Below are 25,878 nucleotides of genomic sequence, written 5' to 3' on the forward strand. Positions count from 1 at the left end.
GAGAGGCAGAGCGGGGAGCTCCAACGCTGGGGAGTGGCTGCTGTGGAGACAGGACCTCGGAGGGGGAGGGGGTCGCTGGGGCCGAGGGCTGGGGAATGCTGGCGATGGGGCCGCAGGCGGGGGGGCCTCGGCCTGTGCGGCCTCCGTCAAGGTCCCTTCTCATCCGGGTCACTAGTGAGGCAAGGAGGGGCCCCGTCCGTCACCAACATTCTCACAGGTTCATTCCTGTCCCTGTCCCATCTGTTCAGATGGGCCTCTTGTTAGGCACCAGGCCCCCAGGCACATCAGCCCAGGGCTGTGGACATCTGACTTCAGGCTGATGATGACAGACCAGCGGGCAGTGACTTGCCCAAGGTCACATGTCTAGTGAGGCCAGAACCAGGAAGGACTTGGTGATAATACCTGCTCAGGTGACTCAGCTTTTATATTCCCTGAACTTCTCTTCCCCTTCAACCTCTCCTCTCCACACGGCTCCCAGCCCCCTTCCCACAGAACGTGCCCGCTGGACATTCCTCCCCAGTGGAGGCTGCGGGCCTCTCCAATCCCGCTGGCCAATGGCGTTCCTGGTTGCCATGGCAGCCACACCACTGGGCCTTGACTGTCTCCCCAGGCCTCCCAGGTGCTCTGCCACACCTTTCCAGGGTCCTGTCTCAGGCGTGTGGCCCAGCAGCCTCCTCATTGGAGGACTCATCCAACTCTGGCCTTTCAATCCTTGTCCTAATGACCTTCCCCTCTGCTCCCACGCAGGCATCCCCCTCAACACTGGCCACTCGCTGGAACGATCCCCGATTTCTTCCCTAGCTGCGGCTCATTCTCTCTGTCCCTCCTGGCCACTGTCCCTGCTCTAACGCATCCTGACTTAGACCCTGGACTTCCCCCTGAGGTCCCAGGCCCTCCTCTTCCCCCAGGCCAGTCATCTCAGACACTGAAGAGGCCTAAATTCTCTCCCCATCTAGTACTTCCCCTGACCCGCCCAGAAAAAGCCCTTGAGTCCTGTGCATGACTACCACATGTGCCGGGGGGAACCCACATAACCTCCCTGACACGGGAGCTCGGTGTGTTAGTGTCATCCTGATGCATCAAGGTTGCGAGGTCGATCCCTGCTCAGGGCAAACACAAGAATCCACCAGTGAATGCGTAAATAAGTGGAACAGCAGATTGATGTTTCTCTCTCTCTCTCTCTCTCTCTCTCTCTCTCTCTCTCTCTCTCTTGCATGCGCTCTCTCTCAAATCAATCAGTAAGTTAAAAAAACAAAAAACCACAACCAGAGCACACAAGTCAGTCATCTGGGCCTTGAATGCTGCCTGGAAGTCCCTTAACCTCCCCTCTCAGCTTCTTTGCACGCTCCCGTAGGCAGGTATTTCACCCTCCACCACCTTAAAACCTCGATTCCACTCCTTGGCTCTCAGCAGGCACCCTTGCCTCCTACTCCCCAGAGAAAAGCCAGGCCACCAGGGCACAGCCTATCCGAGGCCACCCCATTCCACCTCCGGCAGCTCTCCCCCTTCACGCTCCTTTTTACCTCCTAAATACGCAGGTCTCCCTATCCTTGGAGAAAGAAGACTGTAGTGTGGGTCCCCTTCAAGCTACTCTTTCACCGTGTGAAGCCGACTCCCCCCTCTTCACCATCAAGCTTCCCTTTTTAAACTACAGCAGTGATATTTTTAAAAAGAATTCTCAAACTTCTTGCAACAATGGTGCGAGGCCTTGAACCCTGTGCCTGAGGCTTCTATACCAGTCACCCCTCAACTCACTATGATCCGGTTTGGGTCTTCCTGGGGCCATTAGAAATGTTTCCGCCAGCCACTCCAATGATCCTTCAATCACCAAGTTCCATGGCCGGTCTCCGGTCCTCATCCTACGTGACCATCTCAGCATTTGATGTGCTTGGTTCTTATACTCTTGAGCCTTTCTCCTCCTTGGTTTGTGATTGAGCCCCTTGGGGTTCTGTCCCTGTCCCCTCCTCCTCTCCTGCCATGGCCTCTGCCAGGATGGTCTAGCTCAGTGGTTGGCAAACTGCGGCTCGCGAGCCACATGCGGCTCTTTGGCCTCTTGAATGTGGCTCTTCCACAAAATACCACGTGCGGGCGCGCACATGCAGTGCGATTGAAACTTCGTGGCCCATGCGCAGAAGTCGGTATTTTGTGGAAGAGCCACACTCAAGGGGCCAAAGAGCCACATGTGGCTCGCGAGCCGCAGTTTGCCGACCACTGGTCTAGCTTATCCTTCTTAGAGTCAACACCCCCCAAAGTGCCCCTGTGGCCCTGAGTCCGGCCCTTTCCCCACAGTCTCCGGGCCTCTCCAGTTGGATTCTCTGTAGACACACAAAGGTCTCAAACAGCCCATTCCTCTTACCCCGGGCCTGCCTCTCCTCTCGCCCTGGCACCTGCCCCGTCCCAGGCATAAACCCCCGTCTCCTTCGGCACCCCAGTCCTGAGGCCGCCACCGACTTCTCCTGAACTAAGACAGCCTCCTCTCTGCCTTCTTAGCTTATTGTCCCAAAAGACAAATTACGAACATGTCACTTCCGGACCAACAATCTTCCGATGGCAAGTCATGCCTTCTCCCGTGTCTCCCCACCTGGACTTCCCACCTCATCTCCCAGCATTCCCTGAGGTTCCCACCCAGACAGGCTCCCGCCCTCCCTTAGGCTCTCCCCTCCCAAGTGCCTCAGGGTCTCCAGGCTCACACAGGCCCCCGCCCCGGAATGCTTTCCTCCGCTCTTCAGCCTAACAAGCCACCGAGGTGCTCCCCGTCCCACCTCTTTCTTCATCTCTCTCAGAAGCCGTCGTTAATGCGCCCCGATTCCAGACGGGTTGTTCCCTTACTGCCCAGCGCCTGCTTCACTCCTTGCATGGGCCGCTCTCCACACATTTGTCACTTACCTATTAGATTCACTCCCCCCATCCCCCCTTCAGTGGGCTCCTCGGGGCGGGGTGCTGACACGGAGCAAGCACTCCGCAAACCTCCATCCCTCCCCTCTTTGCATCTCTGTCTCCAGCTCCAACAGAGGACCAGGCACCGGAGAAGCCATCTGTAAACACGCTCAGGCCTCCCAGGCCCCAATCCTGCTTCCTGCTCACCTGAGCTCAGAGCTGGACCCCGACGAGAGGGTCCTGCCCAGCGCTTCTTGGAGCCGCTGCCGCAGTAACCCCTCCTGCGCGGGGTTCTTTCTTCGAGCTGCAGCCAGCCACAGCCGGGGGCCTTCCTCGTCGCTGGAGTCCCTGGAGGAGCCTCCCTTGTCAGTGGCCCACAGAGGTCCTGGGGGAGGGGTGACTGCTCCCACTGCCCCACAGACTCCCGCCGCCCATCGCGCGGGGGACTCACAGCTCCAGGTCCAGCTCTCCCTGGTAGGAGAGGGGAGATGCGCACACGGAGCAGGTGCTGTCCAGGAGGCGGAAGCAGGTGGGGCAGAAGAGACCTGGGGGGGCCAGGAGGGGAGGTAAACGTGAGTTGACCCCTCACCCACTCTGCTCCTGGCTTCCTCCCTGCCCCACTACTGGGGGGGGGGGGGGGCGGGAGGAGAGGCCTTGTCCAGCGGCGCACACTAGGGAATTGCAGTAGTGCCTCTTGCATATAAATCCTGCTCCCACATGGGGGATTCAAGGCAAACATGGAGAAGGTGAGCTGCTACCTGCGGGTTCTGTGTAAATGAGAAGAACATGCATGGTAATGGAGGGAGGGATACAAAAGGTGAGGGACAGGCGTCCCTAAGTGAAGGAGCACAGTTGATTGTCGTATGCAAATGTAGCGAGTCCCAGCAGCGCCCAGGAGCCCAGGAGCTCACCTCGGCAGGCTGGGGTACTGCAGGACACAAAGTTCTCCGTGTCCCCCTCGTCCTGGGGCTGCCCACAGCCCAGGCAGTAGGCCTGCTGCTGCCCAACGTGCTTCATCAATGGAGCCAGACAGAGGCACCTGAGGAGAGGGGTCCCAGACCCTCAGCAGCCCACTCTCCAGCCTAGCCGTGCCCCCCAGCACCGCCCCCGGAACCAAGGGCAGGCCTTCCTGCCGTCTTCCCTCCATCCCGCTGGCTGTAGCAGCAACCTGCTTCCTGTCCTCCTCCTCCCTTCGCTCCCCACCTCTAAGGACGTGCATCCCTAATCCTCCCTCTCAGTGTGAGAATGGCACGGGGTGGGCATCCTCTTCAACCAACCCTCCGGACACTGAGGGGGGACAGGGTCCGTTCGGACTGCCGGCTTTTGTTCTGTCCCTCTCTGCCCCGCGCCTACAGGGAGGGCAGTGGGCTCACCGCCTGGCCAGCACCTGCAGGAGGCTCAGCTGGCCCTGGTCCGCTGCCCGCCGCCTCACTGACCGGTGCAGGGCGGCCAGCAGGGAGGTTCGGCGGCTCAGAAGTAAGTTGTAGAGGTAGGAGATCCTCTCCTGGCGGAGGCAGGTCAGGGATGGGGTCCCCTTTACCCAGTTTCACCTGCCTGGCCCGCCCTCTGCACCCACCCCCTCTCCCTCCCTTTGCCTTCCCTCCAACTCCCATGAGTGCCTCTCGGTTTGGCTCCAACGCCCTTTCCTCTGGAAGCCTCTGGGCTCCCCCAGGCAGTCGCCCATCCCTCCCCTGGTTTCCATAGCACTGTATTCACTCCTTAATAAGAACCCTTGTTTACTTGTAATGTCTTGTTAGCAGCCTGTCTCGCCTGCCTGGAGTCTGGGAGCCCCAGACTGTGTCCATTCGCCCTGGCATCCTCGATGCCAGCACAGGGACTGGCACCCAGTAGATGCTCAGTAAATGAGGCGTAAACGAATGAGCAAGTGGTGAGTTTCCACTCACACCTCAACAGGCCAACACGCCCCCTTCCCCCACGGTTTCAGCAATACTTGGGCCCTGGCTGGTTTGGCTCAGTGGATAGAGCGTCGGCCTGTGGACTGAAGGGTCCCAGGTTCAATTCCGGTCAAGGGCACATGCCCAAGTTGTGGGCTCGATCCCCAGTAGGGGGCGTGCAGAAGGCAGCCGGTCAGTGATTCTCTCTCATCATTGATGTTTCTATCTCTCCCTCCCTCTCCCTTCCTCTCTGAAATCAATAAAAAATATATTTTAAAAAACACACAAAACAATACTTGGGAGGCAAACTGTTTCAGGAAGCCCTGCCCCAAGAGGCCCTATTTCTCCCAGCCCCTAGGCGTCGGGAGACCTTCAGTCTAGGTAATTTGCTTTGGGGCTGGGGCTGCTGAAGGACTCCAAGCTCCCCAAAATTCAGACAGCCAGATTTGCCCCCTGGGGAGGGGGACAGGGACTGGCTGGGGCCCCTCACCTGCTCCCGGGATGGGTAGTAAGAAGCACAGATGACCCGCCGCAGCCGGCTGACGTAGCTTCCAAACAGGGTGACGAAGAAGCATAGGCCGTACATGATGCCTGGGGGCACAGTGGGCACAGCAGCCACTGCCGGTGGGTGCAGGTGCCAGCCACACCCCCTCCGCAGTCTGCACCCTCATGCCCTGCGTGGGGCCTACGTCACACCCCGTGCTCAGGGGTGCGGCTGTTACCGATGACGATATAGCCAGTGGTGTTGGGCTCCGAGGGGTGCAGGGCGCAGCGCCGTGACAGGACCGTGACGTTGCCTTGCTGCAGGACGTCGAAGGCCGACACCAGGTCGCGGTAAATGTTCCCGGTATAGCCACTGCCTTCCACAGTGATGGATACCAGCACGGGGCCTGGCACAGAGACCCTGTGTGAGGGGCGCTGGGGCAGCCGCCTGCTCCCCACACCTTCCGGAGGGCAGAGCGGGGCAGGTCTTAGGGACGGCCCAGCGCCCTCAGCACCTGACCTTTGATGCACCTGGCACCTGGCACTGGCTCCCCGGGGCAGAGCTGGCTGGCACTGGTGCCTGGTCTGCCCGCCCAGGCCACCAGATCTGAGGTGACCTTAGCGGTCGGTGAGTCCATCCCCACCCCCACTGCTGCCGATGCATTTGAGTTAAAGTGCCTGCTGAGCGCTGGCCATGTCGTGGGCGCAGACTAAGTGCGTTATTGACTGTCGGTGTTTTTACTTTCGTTGTTGGCCCTCTGGTCACAGCATTAGATTCCTTGTGTGCCATGGTTCTCCACACACTCAGTCCGCCATCTGCCAGCAGCCAACGCTCATGGCCTCATTTCCTCCTTAGAGGGACTCAGCCAGGCTGCTGCATTACTGCCTGCTGTGCAGGTGAGGCTGACCCTCTGGGAAGTTAAGCAACTTGCTCACGGTCCCCGCCTCGTAAAGAGCGGACCTGGGATTCGAACCCAGGCCATGTGAGTTTAACTACTCGGTCACGGTGTAACCTTGACCTGGACACAGGGTTTACCCGGCAGAGGGTAGAGTTGGAAGAGGAGCAAAGTCAGAGGCTGGTGAGTAACAGTGATGACGGGGTGGGGTGGGGGATTGTGGGGGGCTCAGGCAAACCCCCAGGATGGTGGGGAGGATGCAGGAGCCGGCCGAGGGGCTGATGAGGGGGACGGGGAGGTTCAGGCGCTCACTGCGGGCCACCATCTCCCCCTGCAGGTGGTGCCGGGCCAGGTCCAGCACCCAGAAGACCGCGTAGTCCAGGAAGATGAGGAGCAGCGTGATGAGGAGTTGCCGGAGAAGGTGGGAGATCGCCAGGAGGTAAAAAAGCTGCTCCCACCGGGACAGGTAGAGGGAGCCTGGGGAGGGGAGGACGGGTCGGGCGGCTGCCCCCAGCTCCCTCACCCCACAGTCTCCAGACCTGGAGGGACCTCTCTCCTGGGGAGGCCTCCTGCCCTGGAGGGGGCTGGAGCCTGTGTGCTCATCTGGAAGGTGTGGTCGCTGCGAGGACCCCTGGGCAGAGGGGGAAGCCCTCTTCCAGGCCAGGGCTCCGGAGCTGGAGCGGAGGCCTGGATGCTGCACCTGGGCCTGGTGGCCCATTTCCAGTCTCCGGGAACCCTCCTTCCTGGGGAACCCCTGACCCCCATACTCAACTCCCTGCATCACAGAGGGCCCCAAGTTGCATCTCCTCCGAATTACCACACTCACACTTCCTGCCCACCCCCAAAGCCTCCCCCCTCACTTTTCTTGCTCCATGTCCGCCCTCCACCCCTTCCTCTCCGTCCTGACGGCCAGGCGCTCCTAGAAGCATCTTCTGCCCTCCTGTCTGCCCGCTACGAGGAGCCCTCCTTTCCCTCCACACTGAGGGCTCCCCAAGGACAGGGCGGTGCCCCCCCCCCCCCAGCCTGAAATTGCCTTAAGCTCTGGGTTGTCCGTCCTCACTCGGGCCCTGCCCCAAGCCCAGCCTGTGCGTGGGGTTCAAGGTCAGGGCCGTGGGGTTGGGGGAAGCCCTGGCCTTTCTCAGACCCCCGTCCCCTGGTCCTCAAGGCACCCACCTGGCCGGATATAGTGTCTGGCCTCGTGGGCAGTGAGGGGCAGCACGGTGGGCAGCCCCGCCCGGGAGCGCACGGCCTCCATGCGCAGGAACCGGCTGGTGATGTAGATGTTGTCATGGCTGTCCAGGTTCAGGTAACAGTACCGGTAAAACAGGGCCCTGGCGGAGCAGGCGCCAGGCTCCTCAGCACCCCCGATCTGACCCCACAGGCACCACCCCCACACGGGAACCCCCGCCCCCCAGAATGCCATGGGCAGCAACCCCACCCCAGCCCGAACCCCAGCCCCTCACTGGAGGTAGAGAAGCACAAGCAGCAGAGGCGTGGCGTAGCCCATCAGGGCCAGGGCCTCGCGGGCGCGGTACAGCTTCATGCTGACGGCCTCGTAGAGGTCCAGGGCCACCTGGGACAGGCTCCGGGAGGCATCGAGGTCCACGGAGAAGTAGTGGGTGGCGGTCACATTGAACTCAAACTCTTGACGCACCCGGTTAATCAACTTCTGCACAGCTGGGGCCCGCCGGTCGGGGGAGAGGTGAGCAAGGACAGTGAGGGGGGACACAGCCTCACCGGAGGGAGGGGCCTGGCACAGCCCAGCGGCCAGACAGACCAGCCGGGACCCCCAGAGCCTGCACCCACGTGGACTGAGGAAGGGACCACGCCCCACAAGCCGTGCTCTACAGGAAGTCAGGCTTTGGTGAGGCTCCTCCCCGTTGCGGGGCCTCGATTTCCCCATCTGCACAGCACAGATACTGCTCCGGGCAGCCCACTGAGGTCCCTTCCTGCTCTCGCCTTCGCACCCAGGGCCTGGGCGCGTCCCAGGCTGGCGATGGCCTCACCAGGATGAGGGAGGGGGGAGAGCTCCCAGGAGCACCACAGAGGGCAGGGGTCGCTCACGGATGCCGATGGCCGTGCGCAGGAAGGGCTGCAGGTACTTGGGGATGATGCAGAACACCTGGACCACTGAGAACCAGAGGCTGAGTGTCAGGAGGGCAGAGAGATGCGGCCGGCCTCGCCTGCCTCCGGGGACCTTGTTCTCACAGGGTCCTCTTGACCTTTTGCTTGTCCTACTGGCCTCAAAACCTTTGGCTCAACACCTTTTGGCTTCTCCCTATCACCTCACCCTCCCACGCTGGTTTCTCACGATCTTCCCTCCACCCCATGCTGGGCCAGCATCCTTATTGGCCCCACAGTCATCACCCCCTACCGGTCCCCTGGGCCTGCCCTCCCAACGGACCCTGCCCCCAGTTTGCGGTCCCCCCCCCCCCCGCCATCCCGCCCCTGAGCCCCTGGCTCTCTCACGGCTGGCAAGTCCACAGAGCACCAGCTTGAAGGGCATGAGCACGTAGCACAGGTGATAGGCCTGTGGGATGACCTTCATGCAGCTGTCCTTGGCGTCATCGAAGACCCGCGCACACTTCAGGTAAGGGTTGCCCAGCTCTGAGTTGCACACGTCTCCGATGTGCAGGAGCCAGTACCACACATTGCGCAGGGCCCTGGCTGGGGACAGCCGTGGGCTGGTACCCGGGGCCGGAGGCCTGCAGCGTCTTTCCAGGGGTTTGGGGAACCCCAGGAGAGCACGCAGAGCGGGAGGCCTGCGCTCAGGGGCCTGGCTGTGTGTCCCTGGGGGCTCGTCGGCACCCAGGAAGGGCCCACGGGGTTCCGGACAAGGGTGAGGCGGAGGAGACGGGGTGGACTGTGACACCACCCCCCCCCTCCCAGAAACAGACGTGCTAACGTGCTGACCTATATGCTTCACTCCATCCATGATGGACCGAAAGAACTTGCGGATCCGGTCAGCCACCTCTTTGGCCTTCTGGGCAATGGCCTTAATCTTGTTCAGGGCACCTGAGGGGCAGGGCAGGGGCACTGTGGGGTCTCTTCCTCTGGGGACTCCTTCTTCCCACGCTGTCCCTGGGGGAGGGGGAGGGAGTAAGGGAGGGGAGAGGGGCTGCCCGGGAGGTGGGGAGCCGGGATGCCTGGGTCTGTGAGCAGCTGCCCTGGCGGTGGAGCAGCCGGAGGGCACGGATGAGGGGCTTCCTGGCGCAGGGAGGTGGGGCAGTGCCAGCAGAGGGCTGAGGCTGGAGGCCTTACTGACAAGGGGCTGCTTCGCTCGCTCCAGCAATGCAGCCGTCTGGTTCAGGGCCAGCTCCGCCCCGCAGGCCACGGCCTCGCTGGCTTGGGTGAAGTTGCGCAGTGTGTTGGCACAAGGCCCCTGCAGCACCAACCCAAAGACAGCCAACAGCAGCAGTGCCCGGCTCTGCTCTGGGGGGGTAGGGGGGGAGCTCCATCATAAGCAGGACCCCAGCCTTGCAGGTGGCAGCACATCCAATCCCTCCCAGAGCCTTCAGAGTGTTTCCCTTCACACACACCCCCCAGGTCCCCCGGCCCAGCCCCTGTCCCAGGACCTGCCCTCCCACCGGGTGCCACGCTCACTGGAGAAGGCCTGGGGCAGCAGCAGGAGGACAGTGACCCGGACCTGCCGAGAGAACGCCATGCCCAGGCCGAGGAAGCCGGCCAAGGTCAGCGTGCCCACCAGGCAGCCCCAGGGGCTCTGCCCTTCCACCAGCAGCTCCAGGAGCCCATAGGCCGTGGCCAAGGACAAGCCCAGGCTGAAGCCCCCCAGGCTGCGGACCACGGCCCGGGCCAGGCTGGGCTCCTCAGCCCCCGCGCGGCGCACAGCGTCCTGCAGGCCTGTGGGCATGGCGGCTGAGCCCAAGTGTCTGCCGTCTCCAGGAGACGCCCACCAGGTTCTGTGGTTGGTGGTGAGTCACGGAATGCCTCGCCGGGTTCTGAGGTTCCGGGGCTGTCACTGTGGGTGTTGGGGTCTCTAATCCCCACGTCTCAGGGCAGAGGGGGGACTGGAAGACAGACCTCAGGCAGGTGTGGGCGAGGCCGAGGGGACGGGAGCAGAACCTCACACCCAGAGCATCCTTGAGGAGACCTCTGAGTGAGAGAGGGCTCCCCAGAGCGGACATGGACACCGGAGTCCACCAGGACCGACCGAAAGGGCAGCGGAGGAGACAGCCCCACACCAGTGAGTCAGTCGTCGGGCATCACCCTTCTTGGCACCTCCAGCCCCCAATCCTCTCATCCAGTCTCTCCTCCAGGACCCCCTCCCCTGCGCTTTGGGGTCCCTACCCCTCTCATTCAGTACCCCTCCTTCGGGAGAGCCCTTCCTTCCCCCCCCCATGTCTGCCCCACTTCCTTCAGGACCCCTCCAGTCCCTGCCACCTTCTTCCAGGCTCCCCCGGCCTCCAGCCCAGTGGTTCGCAACCTTCCTAACGCCGCGACCCCCTTTAATACAGTTCCTCATGTTGTGGTGACCCCCCAACCATAAAATTATTTTCGTTGCTACTTCATAACTGTAATTTTGCTACGGTTATGAATCGTCATGTAAATATCTGATATGCAGGATGTATTTTCATTGTTACAAATTGAACATAATGAAAGCATAACGATTAATCACAAAAACAATATGTAATTATAGATGTGTTTTCCAATGGTCTTAGGCGACCCCTGTGAAAGGGTCGTTCAACCTCCAAAGGGGTCGCGACCCACAGGTTGAGAACCTCTGCTCTGGCCCCCCACAAGCCCTCACTCTAATGAATCACATCCTGGTCAGAAGAGCCAGGTGTTGGCTCTGATGGGCTCAACGCTTTGGCCCCTCAGCGGTGCAGAGGCTCCTGAGCTGGGCACTGCCCACCTGCTGTAGCCGATTCCTGTGGCGCCAGCCCGGCGAGTTTCCGGTCACCGCTGTCCTGCTGGGGGCAGGCGCTGGGGGGCTCCTGGCCATAGGTGAGTGCGGAGCAGCGGGGAGGGGGCGGCCCATCTTTTGATCTTGGTTTTGACTCTGTCCCCTCAGGTCTCTTTCAGCTCCTGGTGAGCCCTATGAGCCTCTACGAAGAACAGAAGACGATGATACTGTACGGCCTGGCGGGTTAGTGCGGGGGCAAGGGCAGGCACCCAGGAGGCCTGGGGGACACGGCCCCGTCCGGGGTCCCCAGGAGGGAGCCTGAGCTTGTTTCTTCTGTACCCAAAGGCTGTGGCCTCAGCCTTGCCTTGGCCTTTGAGGCGAGACCCAGCGGGAGGAGGCCCCAGTCTGTAGGAGACACAGTCCTTTCCCTTTAGGGGTCTCCCCAATCGGAAGGACTCCCCATGACCCTCATGCTACAGTCCCAACCCCATGACCCTTCCTAAGCCCCATCTCTCCTCACCTCTCTGGCCTTGTGTCTTGCTCCTCTTGATAAGTTCAGGTCATTCATTCAGCACTAACTGTGCACCTGCTGAGAATTCAGCAATGAACAAGACTGGCAAGCAGCTGTTTCGGAGTTTACACTCTGGTGGAGAGAGTTAGGCATTAAATGGACAAGAAATAAGCAAGAGCATTTCTGATAGTGACAAGTGGTATGAAAAACAGTTCACCAGGCCCAGGGGTGGCTCGATGGGTGAGTGTTGACCCATGAAAAGAGGTCACCGGTTGGATTCCCTGTTAGGGCACATGCTCAGGTTTCGGACTCGATTCCCAGTAGGGGGTGTGCAGGAGGCAGCAGATCAATGTTTCTCTCTCATTGATGTTTCTCTCTCTCTATCTCTCTCCCTCCCTCTCTCTAAAATCAATTTTAAAACGCATATTTTTTTTTTTAAAAAGTTAACCAGGGGAATATGATGGCAAGGGCTGGGGAGCTACCTAGCTTGAGTAGTCAGGGAAGGTTTCTCAGAGAAGGTGACATTGTAATATGTTGGGCTGTGAGAAAAGAAAGCCCACCTAAAAATGGTTTAACCATAATAAAAAGTTTATTATCTCATACTAGAGGCCCGGTGCATGAAATTTGTGCATGGATAGGGTCCCTAGGCCTGGCTGGGGATCAGGGCCAATTGGGGCCTTCCAGATGCCGGCTGGGGCCTTCCTTCCCCGGCTGCCAGCTGTAGACCAGGGCCTTCCTTTGTTCCACACCGCCCCCTGGTGGTCAGCGAGCAATCAAACTCCTGGTCTCTGGTCGAACTCCTGAGGGGACACTTTGCATTTTATCATTTTACATATATAGATAATAAGTTTCAAGTTAGAGTGGAATTTGGAGTTTGTATAATTCAGCAGCTTAGTAAACCCACCAAGGACCCAGATTCCTTTCATCTCTCTCTTTTTTTTTAATCCTCACCCAAGGATATTTTTCCATTGATTTGTAGAGAGAGTGGAAGAAAAGGTGGGAGGGGGGGAGAGAGAGAGCTAAAGAGAAACATTGATGCGAGAGAGACACATCAGTTGGTTGCCTCTCACATGTGCTCCAACCAGGGGCTGGGGATCAAGCTTGCAACAGAGGTACATGCCCCTAAGAACAAGGAGAACTTTCCTGTAACCCCCCCCCCCCAAGCCAGCTCCCCTCTCGTCTCATTGGTCGGCACTGAGCAGCACAGCCCTCTCTAAGCCTGTGCCAGGCGAGGAGCGCGGAACTGGCATCCCCACCAGCTTGCTGAATGAACGCCTCTCTCTGGGACACCAGCAGGAAGCTGCTCTTCTCTAATCACTGCATTCAAACCTGTTCCGTTGCTGACGACGTCTCACGGAGACCCTTAGCTTTCTGGCTCCTTTCATTTAGAAGCCCTAGTCCTGCTTCAGTAATTATGACTATTTTTAAGAGACCCATTCATTCTACTATATCAACATTTCGATCTCAGTTCCTGCTCCATCCGGCTCCCTCCTTCCCACCCTGCCTGCTCAGCTCAGGCCTGACCCCTGCTGGGGGTCCTGTAGTGGAGAAGGGGGCACGGCCAATCCTTGACTTTTTTCTCCGCTTTCTTCCCCTCTGGTTGTTCTGATGTCAGGGATTAGAAGAATTAGAGGAAAAGGGACAAAAGTCTGGTCACCGGGACTGTTGTAATTCCTCTGTGTAGCAGGCCCTCACGTTTATTGTCTCCTTGGAGGCTCTGAGTGGGCCTTGCAGAGCCCAGGTCACTGCTGAGGGCAGTTCCACTTGGCCGACCTCGGGTGAAGCTGCCCACAGCTCCTGCAGGCGGCCCACGGCCTCTGCTTGTGATGCCTCCCACAGGCAGGCGCCCTTTCGGATGGGGAGCCTCACAGGTGACTGGCGGCCTGCTCCCTTCCAGCATGGCGTTGTCTCAGAGGAAATGCCCACTGCGAGCCCTGCCAGACTGGGAGAGCAGGGCACCTTGCAGCGGCTCTCTCTGCCATGGAGTGCGTGCCACACTCACTCCATGAACGCTCCCTGGGCTCTGGGCTCTGGGCTCTGGGCTCTGGGCAGCCCCGGTTCTGCAGCTCAGCAGGAGGCTAGCCCCGGACAGATGACCAGGTTCCCCTTCTCGAAGCGCCAGTCTCTACAGGGTTCTCTTGGAGCCTCTCACTCAACATGGGGAAGCGAGTGCCCGTTCCCTTCACAGACTCGCCTCCAATGGCTGCCTACTCCAACCGTTTCTCTCCACTTCCAGAAAATTCACATTTCTGGTCTTGTCTTTGTACAGGCTGGTTGGGGTGCAGGGGTGAGAGACTAGCTTTGCTCTTTGGGAGTCTAGAGAAGGGGTTGGCACCTCCATCGGGCACTCTCTCTTTTTTAAATATTTATTATTGATTTCAGAGAGGAAGGGAGAGGGAGAGAGAGATAGAAACATCAGTGGTGAGAGAGAATCATTGGCTGTCTCCTGCACGCCCCACACTGGGGATCGAGCCCACAACCCAGGCATGTGCCCTGACCAGGAATCGAACTGTGACCTCCTGGTTCAGAGGTTGGCGCTCAACCACTGAGCCACGCCAGCCAGGCCATGGGGCTCTCTTTAGAATGTAGGGCAACTCTCAACTCTATCAACTCTCGTCCTCAGCTTGAGTCTTTGGTCAAAAGGCCAAGGCCACAGGAAAAGCCCCTTCAATGTTCTGTTTTACCACAATTGGATTAGACAAACCCAGATTCACTCCCAGGGGTCAGGGCATGGACAGGCCGTAGAACAAAACTCAAGTTATATTAGCAAGAAAGAAAGCAGAACAAACGGTTGGGTGGCACCCGATAGGGTTTGCAGCAAACCTGTATGACTAGGTGGTGCCAGACAGGTGAAGACTAGGGGAGGAGCGCTCCTGGCTGGGAGAACAGCCAGGGCAAAGACCAGAGAGGAGGGATGAGCTGGGCGTGTTCTAGAAACAGCAGCAAGGTCTGTGAGGGTGGACATGGTGGGTGAAGGGCTGAGTAGCATGAAATCACGTCGGGAGGGAGGCAGAGGCCAGATCACGAGTCTGTAGACCCTGCTGAGGGATTTGGATTTGATTCCAAGTGTGGCAGAGAGTCACCGGATGGTTTGAAGCAGAAAGGGGACGTGATCTGATTTATGTTTTTACGAGATCACTCTGGCTGCCGGGTGAAATCGAAGTGTAGCTTAGCAAGAGCGGGAGTAGGAGGCCAGTTAGTCCAGCGAGAGATGACGGGGACTCTCTGGGGGCAGTGGAAAGGGAGTGAGGCGTAGGCTCGGGATTTGCTTTAGCGACTCTGGGATGAACACTCTATCCACACAGGAATCTCCTAGGTCCCCTGACCAGCTGGTGCTGTTCCTGTGGCCTGGAATGCCGTCTGTGCCTTCTAACAACAGTTACTCATCTCCCAGGCCCAGCTGACACATCACCTCCTTTGTCCAGCTTCTCGGCCCCACCCCTCCCTGCAGAAGTGCCCACTCCCTCCTTTGCTCCCACGGGTCTTTATAAGCGCCTCCCTGAGCACTGAGCACGTCGCCCTGTAGTCATCTGTTTACTCGTCTGTCTCTCTCCCTGGATTATGAGCTTCAAGGAACTCACTGTCTCCTTTCATAGACCACAGGGAGACACATGGGAAACTGCTGAAAAATACCAGGAGGTACATGCTTAAGGGCTCAATTAGGGACCTAGGGTAAGAGAGAACGCAACCTGAAAATAGGAGCTAGTGGCCCCTTCCCTAACACAAACACTCACTCGTGGACACACACGAAGTCGTCCCCAGCCATGGCCTTTCCGTCTCTCCCAGCCCTCCAGGGACGGGCACTCAGCTGAGCTCTGTAAATGGCTATGGGAGAAGTGAAGTAATGCGTGGCCTGGAAGGCCTATCTGAGTCTGTGTAAATGGGGACAAGAGCGGGATGGTGGTGTTCTAGAAGGGATCGGGGGGCGGGGGGGCCTCTGGTAAACCTGGTAGCCTAACCAGCTTCCTCGCTCTGCCTTACCACCTCCTGGGCTCTCCTGACAGGCTCCGGGGCCGTGGGCTGGGGGACCTCCCCTCATATCCGTTGTGCCAGCCTCCTGCTAATCCCCAAAATGCTGGGCAAAGAGGGCAGGCTCTTTGCGTTGGGCTATGCCTTGGCCGCCATCTATGAGGGTGAGTGTGCCCCTGGGCACCAGTTAGTGCTGCTGAAGCGGGGACCTGGGTGGGACACCCCAGGGGAGCCAGGCCTGGAGGAGGAGGAAGGGTGGGAACCGAATCCCAGCTGCGGCCATGTGCTGTGTGTCCCTGAGAGCGTTCCTCCCATCTCGGGGCTCCTTGGCTGACACAGGCGGAAAGGCCAGGGGCCAATGAGAGGGCCTCTCAGGGCTGCGGGGCCGTCAGATTCAGTCCTGGAAGGCGGTCACTGCATGCAGTGTGGGAGCGAGGGGTGGGCTTAAGAACGTGACTTAGCTCCAGAGCAGTGGTTCTCAGCCTTCTGGCCCTTTCAATACAGTTCCCCATGTGGTGACCCAACCATAACATTATTTTCGTGGCTACTTCAAAACTGTCATGTTGCTACTGTGATGAATCGTCATGTCAATATCTGATCTGCAGGATGGTCTCAGGCGGCCCCTGTGAAAGGGTCGTTCGACCGCCAAAGGGGTCGCGACCCGCGGGTTGAGAACCGCTGCTAGAGAGCGTGACTCAGCGGGGCTTCTCTCCCCAGGACCCGTGGCCAACCTGCGATACAACCTCAACGAGGTGGTAGCCTCGCTGGGCTGCACGGTGGAGCTGCAGATCAACAACACGCGCGCGGCCTGGCGCGTCTCCACTGCCCCGCTGCGCGCCGTGTTCAAGGACCTGCTGGTCAGGGCCCTTCACGGGCAGGGCCGGGGGGCCCCGATTTCCAGGGGCCTGGGTGACTTGAGCTGGGAGCGGTGACCCTGAATTTGCACTTTCCCCCTGGGGGTGCTGCTGGCATTGTTTTTTCCAGGACTGTCCCCGAACATTGCAGGATGTGCCCTGGTCCCTGGGCACTCAATGCCAAGAGAGCCCCCGCCCCCCATCATGGGGACATGCCCTGCCCCCCACACATTTCCAAACGCCGAAGTGGGAGGTTGGTTGGGCAGCTGAACTAGAATGTCAGGGCGTTGGGGGCCTTGGCCGTGAGGATTTGGAAGCGTTGAAGACCAGGGGATATAGAGCATTGGGTTTTGGAGACGAGTTTGGGGGGATTGGAGCGTTGAGCTGGGGAGATAGGGGTTGAGGGGCTTGGGAGTTGGGACATTGAGACAGCATAGGGCTGAGAGATGGGTCATGTGGGGTGTAGTCCAAGGACCTGGGGAGCCCTTCCCTGACTAGCAAGGACCTGGAGGCCTGAGGAGGAGCTGGGAGCCTGGGAGGTGAGCAAAGCAGAGGCATCTGGGGAGAGGAGAGGGCTCCGGGCACTGTAACCAGTGAAGTTAAGGTGAGAATCTACCTCAGGGCCTAGGCTCCTATGGGCCTGCGGAAAGAGCCCAAAGCTTGGCTAATGCGGGGAGGGGAGGCTGTTGGGCAGCAGAAGCTCTAAGCCCCTGTCTCTGACCCTCTCCAACCCTCGTACCCCCAGGGCAGCAAAAAGTCACTGAGAGCCGAGACTCAAAACATCTCCAAGTCCTTCGGGGACCTGGACGCCCAGGTGAACAGTGAGACTGGCTACACACCCGAGGATGCCACGGACTTGGAAGAGACAGCCCAAGGGCTGAGGACCCGCCGAGCCATGGCCTTCAGACCCCACCTCTCCACACAGAAGATGTACGAGCTGAAGACCAAGCTTCGTTGCTCCTGTGAGGGGTGTCCCCAGGTGGGGCAGGCCATGGGGCCGGGGCTCCAGCTCAGGGTGTGGGGGTCTCAGACAGCCCTTGCCCCTGCCCGCAGACGTGGTGAACAAGGCCATACTCAGCTGCCGCCGCTGGTTTGACAAAAAGCACGAACAGTGCATGCAACGCATCCGGGTCCCGCTCCTCAACCACCTGCTCTGCCTGCCCATGAAGTTCAAGTTCTTCTGTGGCATTGCCAAGGGTCAGCCCAGGGGCAGGAAGGTGGGGAGTACCAGGGTAGGGGGCTGAGTCCTTGGGGTGCGTTGGGTAGGTGTGGGGCAGGAAGCAGTGAGGCGGGAGGCGTTAGGCTCTGAGGACACAGCCCGCTCAGAGCAGCCCTTCCACTCCCCAGGGTAAGTCACAGCCACGCTCTGCGCTGTCTTTCAGCTGAAAGATGGGCATCATAATAGTGCTTATCCCGTCCAGTTTTTGAGGGTTTAAGGCAGTGGTTCTCAACCTTCTGGCCCTTTAAATACAGTTCCTCATGTGGTGACCCAACCATACAATTATTTTCGTGGCTACTTCAAAACTGTCATGTTGCTACTGTGATGAATCGTCATGTCAATATCTGATCTGCAGGATGGTCTCAGGCGACCCCTGTGAAAGGGTCGTTCGACCGCCAAAGGGGTCGCGACCCACAGGTTGAGAACCGCTGGTTTAAGGAGAGAACACTTGTGAAGAAGATAACAGAGCTGGCCAACGGAGCAGCTGCTCTATGAATATGGACTAACTTTATTAATAGTTGGTCTGGTTGTAGACAGGGGGAAAGGGGGGCAATCAGACCCTGCTCCTGGGAAAAAGAATTCAAGGAGAGCAGAGAGGAAATAGACCCCAGGTGGGAGGAAGCCGTGGGCAGGGAGGCAGAAAGCAGGATGGAGAGGATCACCGGAAGGGAAGCCTGGAGGCTGGGCACGGGAGGCAGCCCCTAACCTGGCCCCGCTGCCCCCCAGCGATGGAAATTTGGTGCCGCAGTCGCATCCCAGTGGAAGGCAACTTCGGGCAGACGTACGACTCTGTCAACCAGTCCATTCATGGGCTGGGCGGGGACTTTTCAGCCACGATTAACCTCAAGGTAGGAGGCAGGGGCATTTTGGAATGGGGGTGGGGAGGTAGGGAGTGGGAGGAGGGCACAGGGAAGAGGACCTGAGGTAGGGCAAGTGCAGGTGGGGGGGCAGGAGGGACATAGGGAAGAGGTACTGGGCATGGGGAGGGGGCAGGAGGGAAACAGCATTGGTGCCGGGTGATAGGAGAGAGACAGGCTGAGCCTGTGGTGCGCATGGACCCGGCGTTGGGATGGACGGTCAACCAAGGGTGAGACGTGCCCGCTCACGTAGACGCAGAGGAGCAAGCCTATGTCCAGGAGGGTGTTGGGCAGAAGGCGGCAGCAGCTCCCCCAGGTCCCACGACAAGCCAGGGGGCACGACATGAGTGGGGCGCCGGGGAGAGATGCCACGGAGAGGCTGCGCCTGGCAAACAGAGTGGCTCCATGAATAGCGACTAACTTCATTCATGGTGGGGATGGGTACAGGCGGGTGAAAAGTGGGGGCAATCAGGCCTTGTTCCTGGGAAAGAGAATTCCAGGAGAGCAGAGAGGAAAGAGACTCCGGGTGGTGGGAAGCCTGGAGGGCCTGCAGCTGTGCCTCCCGCAGGAGGAGAAGCAGGCCGGGCTGCTGGGCCTCAACACCAGCTGGGAGCACGTGGGCACCGAGGTGCGGGACTACGTGAGGCGCCAGGAGGCCCAGCTGGAGTGGGCCCTGGGGCTGCTGCACCTGCTGCTCTCCTGCACCTTCCTGATCGTCCTCCACGGGTGAGCCCGCCCCCCCCCGACCCCCCCCTGTTCCCAAAGCCCCTTCCTCAGCTCTGGAGGGGAGCCTGCCCCGGGGGCGGGGGGCGGAGGCTGGGAGAACGGACCATCAGGCCCACCTCCGACTCTGAATGTGCGTGTCCTTGTGCCCTGAGCTCTGCCTTTCCTAGAGGGGGGTGAGTTGTTTACACAGAGTTAAAGGAGACGTTCCTTTTCGTCAGAAGGAACATCGCCCGTGTTCCTGCCGCCCCAGAAGGGCGCCCGTCTCCATCTATCCAGCTCCTTCCAGCCTTTATCCCGATGCTGACGTTTTTACTTTTCGCTTTGGCTTCTGATTTTTTTCTTGCCCTTCATATTCCCCTTGGCTCTGACTTTGTGCCATTTTTATCGTCCAATTCTGCTTTCATTTTCTCCCGCCTGCTGTGTTGGCAGCTACTTTCCCTCCATTTGGACCAAAGTCCTCAACCCCACCCAGCCTGGCATCCAGCCGGGCTGCCCTGGGCCTTGCTCTCCGTCCCCTACTGACCTCTGGACCCTCTGTTTCCTGTCTCCACCCCCAAAGGCTGGAGAAGGCCAGGGGCTGGGCAGGGACAGCCACAGGGGCTCCTGCTCCGTCTGCCCTTGTTTGTAGAGCCCAGAGCGACGCCAGTGAGGGGTTCTGTGTGTGCCTGTGAGAGGACAAAGATGAATGGGCCACATTCCCACCCTCAAGAAGCTCATGGTGGAGGGCAGACAAGAGAGGCATCCGAGAGACAGAGGCCATTGAGGGCTGTGGGACGGGTGTGGGAGCCGAGGAGGTGCCCCTGCAAGAGCTATAAATGGGCTTCAAAAGGCAGCCGATGGGGAGCCATGGTCAAGGAGAGAGAGGGTGTCTCGTGGGCAAGGATCCTGGCATCTGTGGGATGTGGAGGGCAGAGGGCTCGGCTGGAGTGGGCTTGGCCAGACAGTCTGGAAAGCCCTGGGGGCGGTTGCAGGATGGACGGGGACAGACTGAAGGCAGGAGTCCAAGGTGGGTCAGAGGTTAGGGAGCCTGGCCCGACTGGGGTGTGGCAGGAAGTCGGCCTGAGAAGGCCCTAAAAGGGAAGGGTGTCCAGGCCTCAGAGCTTGGGGAGGGGAGGGGAGGAAGGAGGCACAGAGTCAAAAGGCACTTCCAGGCTTTCAACCTGGGTGAGGTCACTCCCTGCAGGGGCAGCGTTGGGCACAGGGCGGGGCCCAGGCTCCGGAGGCCTCTGCCGAGTAGCGAGAGGTTCCTCCACAAGGGGGCGCTCACCATCTTTCTTTGCATTCACAGTCAGTTCTGCTTTAAAGGGAAAGATGTATGGATTATGACAAGGTCCCAGGACCAATAGCGTTGGCAGTTACGTTTCACAGCGTACAGAGATTAATTACTGTCATTTTATAGTTTCAAACACATTTTTTTTAAGTATTTTTATTGATTTCAGAGAGGAAGGAAGAGGGAGGGAGAGATAGAAACATCAATGATGAGAATCATTGATCAGCTGCCTCCTGCAGGCCCCCTACTGGGGATGGAACCCAGGCATGTGCCCTTGACGGAAATCGAACCCGGGACCCTACAGTCTGCAGGCCGATGCTCTATCCACTGAGCCAAACCGGCTGGGTCTCAAACACATTCTCAACAATTAACATTTCTTTCCTTAGAAATGGAAGCTTTATGTGGGACCATGGGAGACACACAGAGGAGAGTTACACATGCACACACACCCACCTACCCCCCCAACACACACACACACACACACACACACACACACAGAAACCGCGGCTGAACCCAGGGGTGGGTCAGAGGGGAAGGAACCTCCAGGAGATGTTTTTCAGGCTCAGCTGAGAGGCGAGGACTCCGGCGGTGAATGTGGGAGTCATAATGGATCAGGTGGCTCCTGAAACCTTGCCAGGTCCCCCCCCCCCCCCCCCCCCGCTCTGTGCCTTTGCTCTTGCTGTTCCTCTGCTTGATATTCATCCTGGGAGATGCACGCCTGGGACATCTCCCTCCTCCCCCCCCCCCCCCTCGCTGGTGCGGGCGCCTTCACTGCGCCTGACCCTGACGGAGGCAGGGCAGGGCTTCTCCTGGGAAGCGGGTGATGCTCAGGGGCCGGCTGGTGGAGTGGCTGTGCCTGAGGAAGCCCAGGGCTGGAGAGAGAGGGAGACGTCCTCATCCGCAGGTCCTTCTCCTACTTGGACAGCTATAACGGGGACATTCGCTTTGACAACATCTACATCAGCACCTACTTCTGCCAGATCGACGAACGCAGGAAGAAGCTGGTGAGTGGGCCCAGCCTCACCCGAGGGTGCGGGTGCGCCTCTAGCTGCCCTGTGGCTTCGCGCTCCGGGAGGGCAGGGGGGTCGGGGGAGACGGTCCATGGTGTTCCTGGCGGTGTGGGCACCTTTTTCCAGGGCAAACGGACTCTGCTGCCGCTCCGCAAAGCTGAGAAGAAGACGGTCATCTTCCCCTTCGACCCCACCATCCAGGCCTCAGAAATGAGAAATGTGGTGAGGATGGCAGGGGGGCCACAGATCTGAGAGTGGAGGGCAAAGGCCTCAAGAGGGCGCCATGCCGGGGGCAGGTGGGTGCCCCGCTCCACCCCTCCTGCTCCTGGCAGGTCAGGGAGCTGCTGGAGACACTGCCGGTTCTGCTGCTGCTCCTGGTGCTGTGCGGGCTGGACTGGGCTCTCTACTCCATCTTCGACACCATCCGCCGCCACTCCTTCCTGCAGTACTCCTTCCGCAGTGAGCGCGCCCGACACCGCCCCGTGCAGCCACCCACCCCATTCTTCCCATTTTGTCTCCGCCTCTGGGTCTCAGCCCCTTTCTGTCCTCCTCAGGGTCATATCTGAGCCCCGCCACCTGACAGCTGTTCCCGGGGCCCTCGGTTTCCAGCCCCTTTACATCCACAAGAGAAAGGGCTTGGCACTCAGTAAAGGGGTGGACTGTGCACCTGAGAAGTGTTTCTGAGCTTGGACCTCTCCTCATCCCCTTAACTCCAACTCCTCACCTAACCCCTACATCATCCCCCATCCCCCAACCCCCACCCCACAACCCTGGATCTTTGCCTCAGGCAGTCATAAACTGGAGGTGAAAGTTGGGGGGGACTCCCTGATTGCCCGGCTTCTTCGGAAAACCATCGGGGCCCTGAACACCTCCTCGGAGACGGTGGTGGAATCAAACAACATGCGTGAGTGATGCTGAGATTTGGGAGCAGAGGAGTGGAGGGCTGAGGGGCGGCCAAGGCCCAGAGTGGGGGACCGGGCCTTGGTGGGGGGAGATGGGGTCAGAGGAGACTGATTGGGTTGGGGAACCAGAGCAGGAAATATCAGGTCCGACTTGAAGAGTTGGAGGATGACAGACTTGGGTCAGAGGAGCCTGGGGGCTGGGCCTTAGGGCTAGAGGGTCCCCCAGAACTTCCTGCCCCCGATGGAAATGGTCTACATCTGCGCTGTGCTGAGCACATAGCCACCTGGCCCTTGATGGCCCAGCTCTTCAGGGGGCGGGGGAAGCAGGAGTCCAGCAAGGTTTCAGACCTAACCCGCGCCCTCACTGGGGTGGGAATTCAGCCAGGGCTGCCCTGTCCCGCAGCAGCCAGACCCTTGACAGGCCTCCCCGCCCCCAGCCTGCCTGCCTCAGCCCGTGCGCCTGAGCGCCGGAGCCTACGCAAAGACTGGACTCCCCACCGGCCTGCTAGTGTGTCTCTGTCTGCTCCAGGCTTTCGGCTACCGGCTCCGGAGGGTCATCGCAGCCTTCTACTTCCCCAAGGTGCACCCTGGCCTCTCCCCTGACCTCCCCACCCCTCCGGGCAGCGCTCACACACACACACACACACACACACACACACACACACACACCAGCCGCCGCAGCTCCCCCCCCACCCCCCCACCCCACCCCCACCCCCCTGGTGCTGGCCCTGACCCTCTTCTCCTGGCCCAGCGAGAGAAGAAGCGGGTCCTGTTCTTCTACAACGAGCTCCTGAGGAAAAGAGCGGCCTTCACCAAACTGAGGAGGGCGGCCATCGTGAGGCAGGCGCGAGAGCAGAGAGGCCGAGTAAGTCAGGCCAGGCCTGCGCGCTGTGGCTCCTGGCTGGGCCTGAGAACCGCGAAGGAAGGGCTTCCCCCTTCCCAGCCCCCACCAGGCCCCAGGCCTCTGGGAGCTCCATGAGTTCAGACATGATTCATGCCAAGGGGCCTGGTCATCTGCTCCTGGACGTCAGGGCTGTGTCCATCTCTGAGCCCCAGACGTCAGCCCAGCCTGAGCTACTCAGAGGACCAGCAGGAAGCAGGCAGAAAGGGGGAATAAGATGTGATACAGGCTGAGCGAAGGGAAGCAAGAGGGGTTCATCAGAAACCAGGGACCACGGCAAAGCTACAGGGCCTACTGAGAGGCCTGCAGACCAGAAGCTCGGGGCAGTCCATAGGAGGCCAGGGAGGTGGGGGCTGGGGGCCAGGGAGGCCTCATGAAGGGCGCGTGGTATATGGAAAGCTCATTGAGTCGGAAGAACCAGGCTCCAGTCCACACTCCCTCATGAAGCTGTGTCGCTCTGGCCATAGTCCCCACTGGACCTGGGTCTCCCTCTGAAGAACAAGGGGGGGGGGCAGATCTGCAGGCCTGCTCCCTAGAGACTAGTAACAGAGTGATGGTCAGGTGTGGGGCTCCGGTGCCAGAGGACCTGGGTTTAAATCCTGGCCCCTGTCCTTATTACTATGACAACTATATGATGTTGAGCACTTACTTAAATGCTGTGCCTTGATTTTCTGTAAAGTGGAGTTACCCACTCCATTTGGGTGTGGTAAGGATTAAGTGAGTTTTGCTGTCGCGGTGCAAGCACACAGAAAGTTCTGAACACGTGTTAGTTGTCATCGTGTGACTCTAGGCACGTGACCACCTCTCCAACCATCAGTTTTCTCATGTGGAAAAGAGATGATGAGGATGAAAACAATGCCTGCCTTCCATGGTTATTGTCTGAATTGAGCTAATTCACTTACAGTTTCTTAGTACAGGGCCCAACATTATTCAAAAACAACAGCAGCAACAAGTGGTGCTTGTTCTCATTCAATCAGCCCTAAGCAAACTCATCAAAGTGAGAATGTCTGTTTAACTTTTTCCTCCTGTGCCCAGATCCCCTATCCCCCATGAAACGCAACATGGACTGATACAAAAACAACAACAAAAAAACCCCAGCAACAACATATTGTGATCCCATGACCCGGTCCTGAGTAAAGTGGATTTTGATGGGCAGATAGAAATGTGAAGGGCATTCATTCCAAGCAGAGGGAACAGAATGTGCAAAGACCAAGAATCCAAACAGAGGGCATGCCGAGTGCCAGGGCTAGTCTAAGGAGACGGGTACAGCTCAGGAAGGGGTACGCTGGGGCAGAGGCTGGAAAGGGACCAGATTGGGGGAGGCTAGGAAAGCCATACCCAGGAGTCCTGCCTTTGGCAGGCAGTGCAGCTCCTGGAGTTTTGGGAGCCAGAGTGACCTGATCAGGTGGCCGGTGGGGAGAGGGTGGGAGAGAGGGGGCCGCATCATTCACCAGGCTTGTGATTTCCATCAGGGCACCTGGGTGCAGCCAGGTTTGATTGTTTATGATCTGTGTGCCTTTGGGAAAGTCACTTCACCTTTGTGAGACTCATCTTCCTCATTTGCAAATTGGGGAACACAACAGTGATCGTCTTATCTGTCCTCCTCACTTCGCAGCCCCACCCTGAGAACCAAATAAGATGGCTGATGGGAAAATGAAAATGATGGTTACTGCTGTTATCCACGCTGCATCCTCCCACTCTCTATTTTTTTTTAAAATATATTTTTATTGATTTCAGAGAGGAAGGGAGGGGGAGAGAGAGAGAGAAACATCAATGATGAGAATCATTGATCTGCTGCCTCCTGCACGCCTCTCACTGGGGATTGAGCCCGCAACCCGGGCATGTGCCCTTGACCGGGAATCCAACCGTGACCTCCTGGTTCATTGGTCAAGCTCAAGCACTGAGTTCCACCAGCCGGACCATCCCACTCTCCATCATGGAGTGCGGGAGGGCAGCTCTCTAGGACCCACCTCCATAGCACCCTTGCCCTCCGGGGTCGTCTTTGCCCAATCCAGTTTCCTCCAGCTCGTGGGCACTGTCATGCGTCGAGACTTCCGACGAGAAGCGCTGGCCAGTTCCCCTCCGCCCTTTCCCCACCTCGCTCCCTCTCTAGCTCTACACCCTCCTCGCTTCCCAACAGCGCCACGATCTGGCGGACATCCTGCACCGCCGCTGCCCCTTCCTGCGCCCCTGGCTGCGCCGGCGCTGTGTGGTGTGCCAGGCCCCGGAGACGCCCGAGTCCTACGTGTGCCCGACTCCGGACTGCGAGGCTGTGTACTGCCGGTCGTGCTGGGACGACATGCGGCAGCGCTGCCCGGTCTGCACACCCCGGGAGGAGCTCTCCTCCTCCGCCTACAGCGACAGCAATGATGACGCTACCTATGCGGAGTGAAGGGGTCCTGCGCGCTCCCACTTCGCCCTTCCTAATTAATAAAATGCCGTGCACACTCCCGCCGCCCGCGCTCCGCAGGGATCTGGTACGCGGGCGGGAGCGAACCGGGCGCTGCCCAGCGGGCAGCGGGGAGAACTGGCCCCGATCGCCGCAGGGCCGGGCGGCGGACTGGAGGCGGGAGGCAGCAACGCTGCTAGAAGAAGTCCGGACCTGCGGCGGGTGGAGAAGCGACGCCCCAGCCGGTCGGACCGG

At 59.3% G+C, this 25,878-nt stretch overlaps 2 protein-coding genes across 2 annotated transcripts; one reads left to right on the forward strand and one right to left on the reverse strand.

The window, feature by feature from the left end:
- Nucleotides 1-35: 35 nt before the first annotated feature.
- DCST2 (DC-STAMP domain containing 2) lies at nucleotides 36-10,022 on the reverse strand (the record flags this gene model as incomplete). The annotated part of the gene is made up of 15 exons (XM_081113275.1): nucleotides 36-171; nucleotides 3,085-3,225; nucleotides 3,329-3,422; nucleotides 3,789-3,916; nucleotides 4,251-4,381; nucleotides 5,263-5,363; nucleotides 5,495-5,662; nucleotides 6,464-6,628; nucleotides 7,325-7,482; nucleotides 7,615-7,828; nucleotides 8,216-8,281; nucleotides 8,621-8,818; nucleotides 9,065-9,166; nucleotides 9,413-9,583; nucleotides 9,755-10,022. The coding sequence occupies 15 exons, from the start codon at nucleotides 10,020-10,022 to the stop codon at nucleotides 147-149; spliced, it is 2,130 nt and encodes a 709-aa protein (XP_080969401.1). The 3' UTR covers nucleotides 36-146.
- A 1,172-nt stretch (nucleotides 10,023-11,194) lies between these two features.
- Nucleotides 11,195-25,689, forward strand: DCST1 (DC-STAMP domain containing 1). Its single transcript, XM_081112508.1, has 14 exons — nucleotides 11,195-11,258; nucleotides 15,531-15,659; nucleotides 16,213-16,352; nucleotides 17,095-17,311; nucleotides 17,403-17,546; nucleotides 18,295-18,416; nucleotides 18,994-19,151; nucleotides 21,326-21,425; nucleotides 21,558-21,653; nucleotides 21,764-21,890; nucleotides 22,219-22,335; nucleotides 22,771-22,913; nucleotides 23,085-23,198; nucleotides 25,375-25,689. Exons 1-14 carry the CDS (start codon nucleotides 11,210-11,212, stop codon nucleotides 25,624-25,626), a joined length of 1,908 nt encoding a protein of 635 aa, XP_080968634.1. The 5' UTR covers nucleotides 11,195-11,209; the 3' UTR covers nucleotides 25,627-25,689.
- Nucleotides 25,690-25,878: the final 189 nt, after the last annotated feature.

The sequence above is a fragment of the Myotis nattereri genome, assembly GCF_964212035.1.
Source record: "Myotis nattereri genome assembly, chromosome: 18".
Taxonomy (NCBI): Eukaryota; Metazoa; Chordata; class Mammalia; order Chiroptera; family Vespertilionidae; genus Myotis; species Myotis nattereri.

What these genes read in the sequence shown, in the direction of transcription:
- DCST1 (XM_081112508.1), top strand. Translation starts at nt 11,210, where the DNA reads ATGAGCCTCTACGAAGAACAGAAGACGATGATACTGTACGGCCTGGCG. An exon ending in CAGCCACGATTAACCTCAAG is followed by an intron (nt 18,417 to 18,993) that starts GTAGGAGGCAGG and finishes TGCCTCCCGCAG; the next exon opens with GAGGAGAAGCAGGCCGGGCT. An exon ending in CCTCAGAAATGAGAAATGTG is followed by an intron (nt 21,654 to 21,763) that starts GTGAGGATGGCA and finishes TGCTCCTGGCAG; the next exon opens with GTCAGGGAGCTGCTGGAGAC.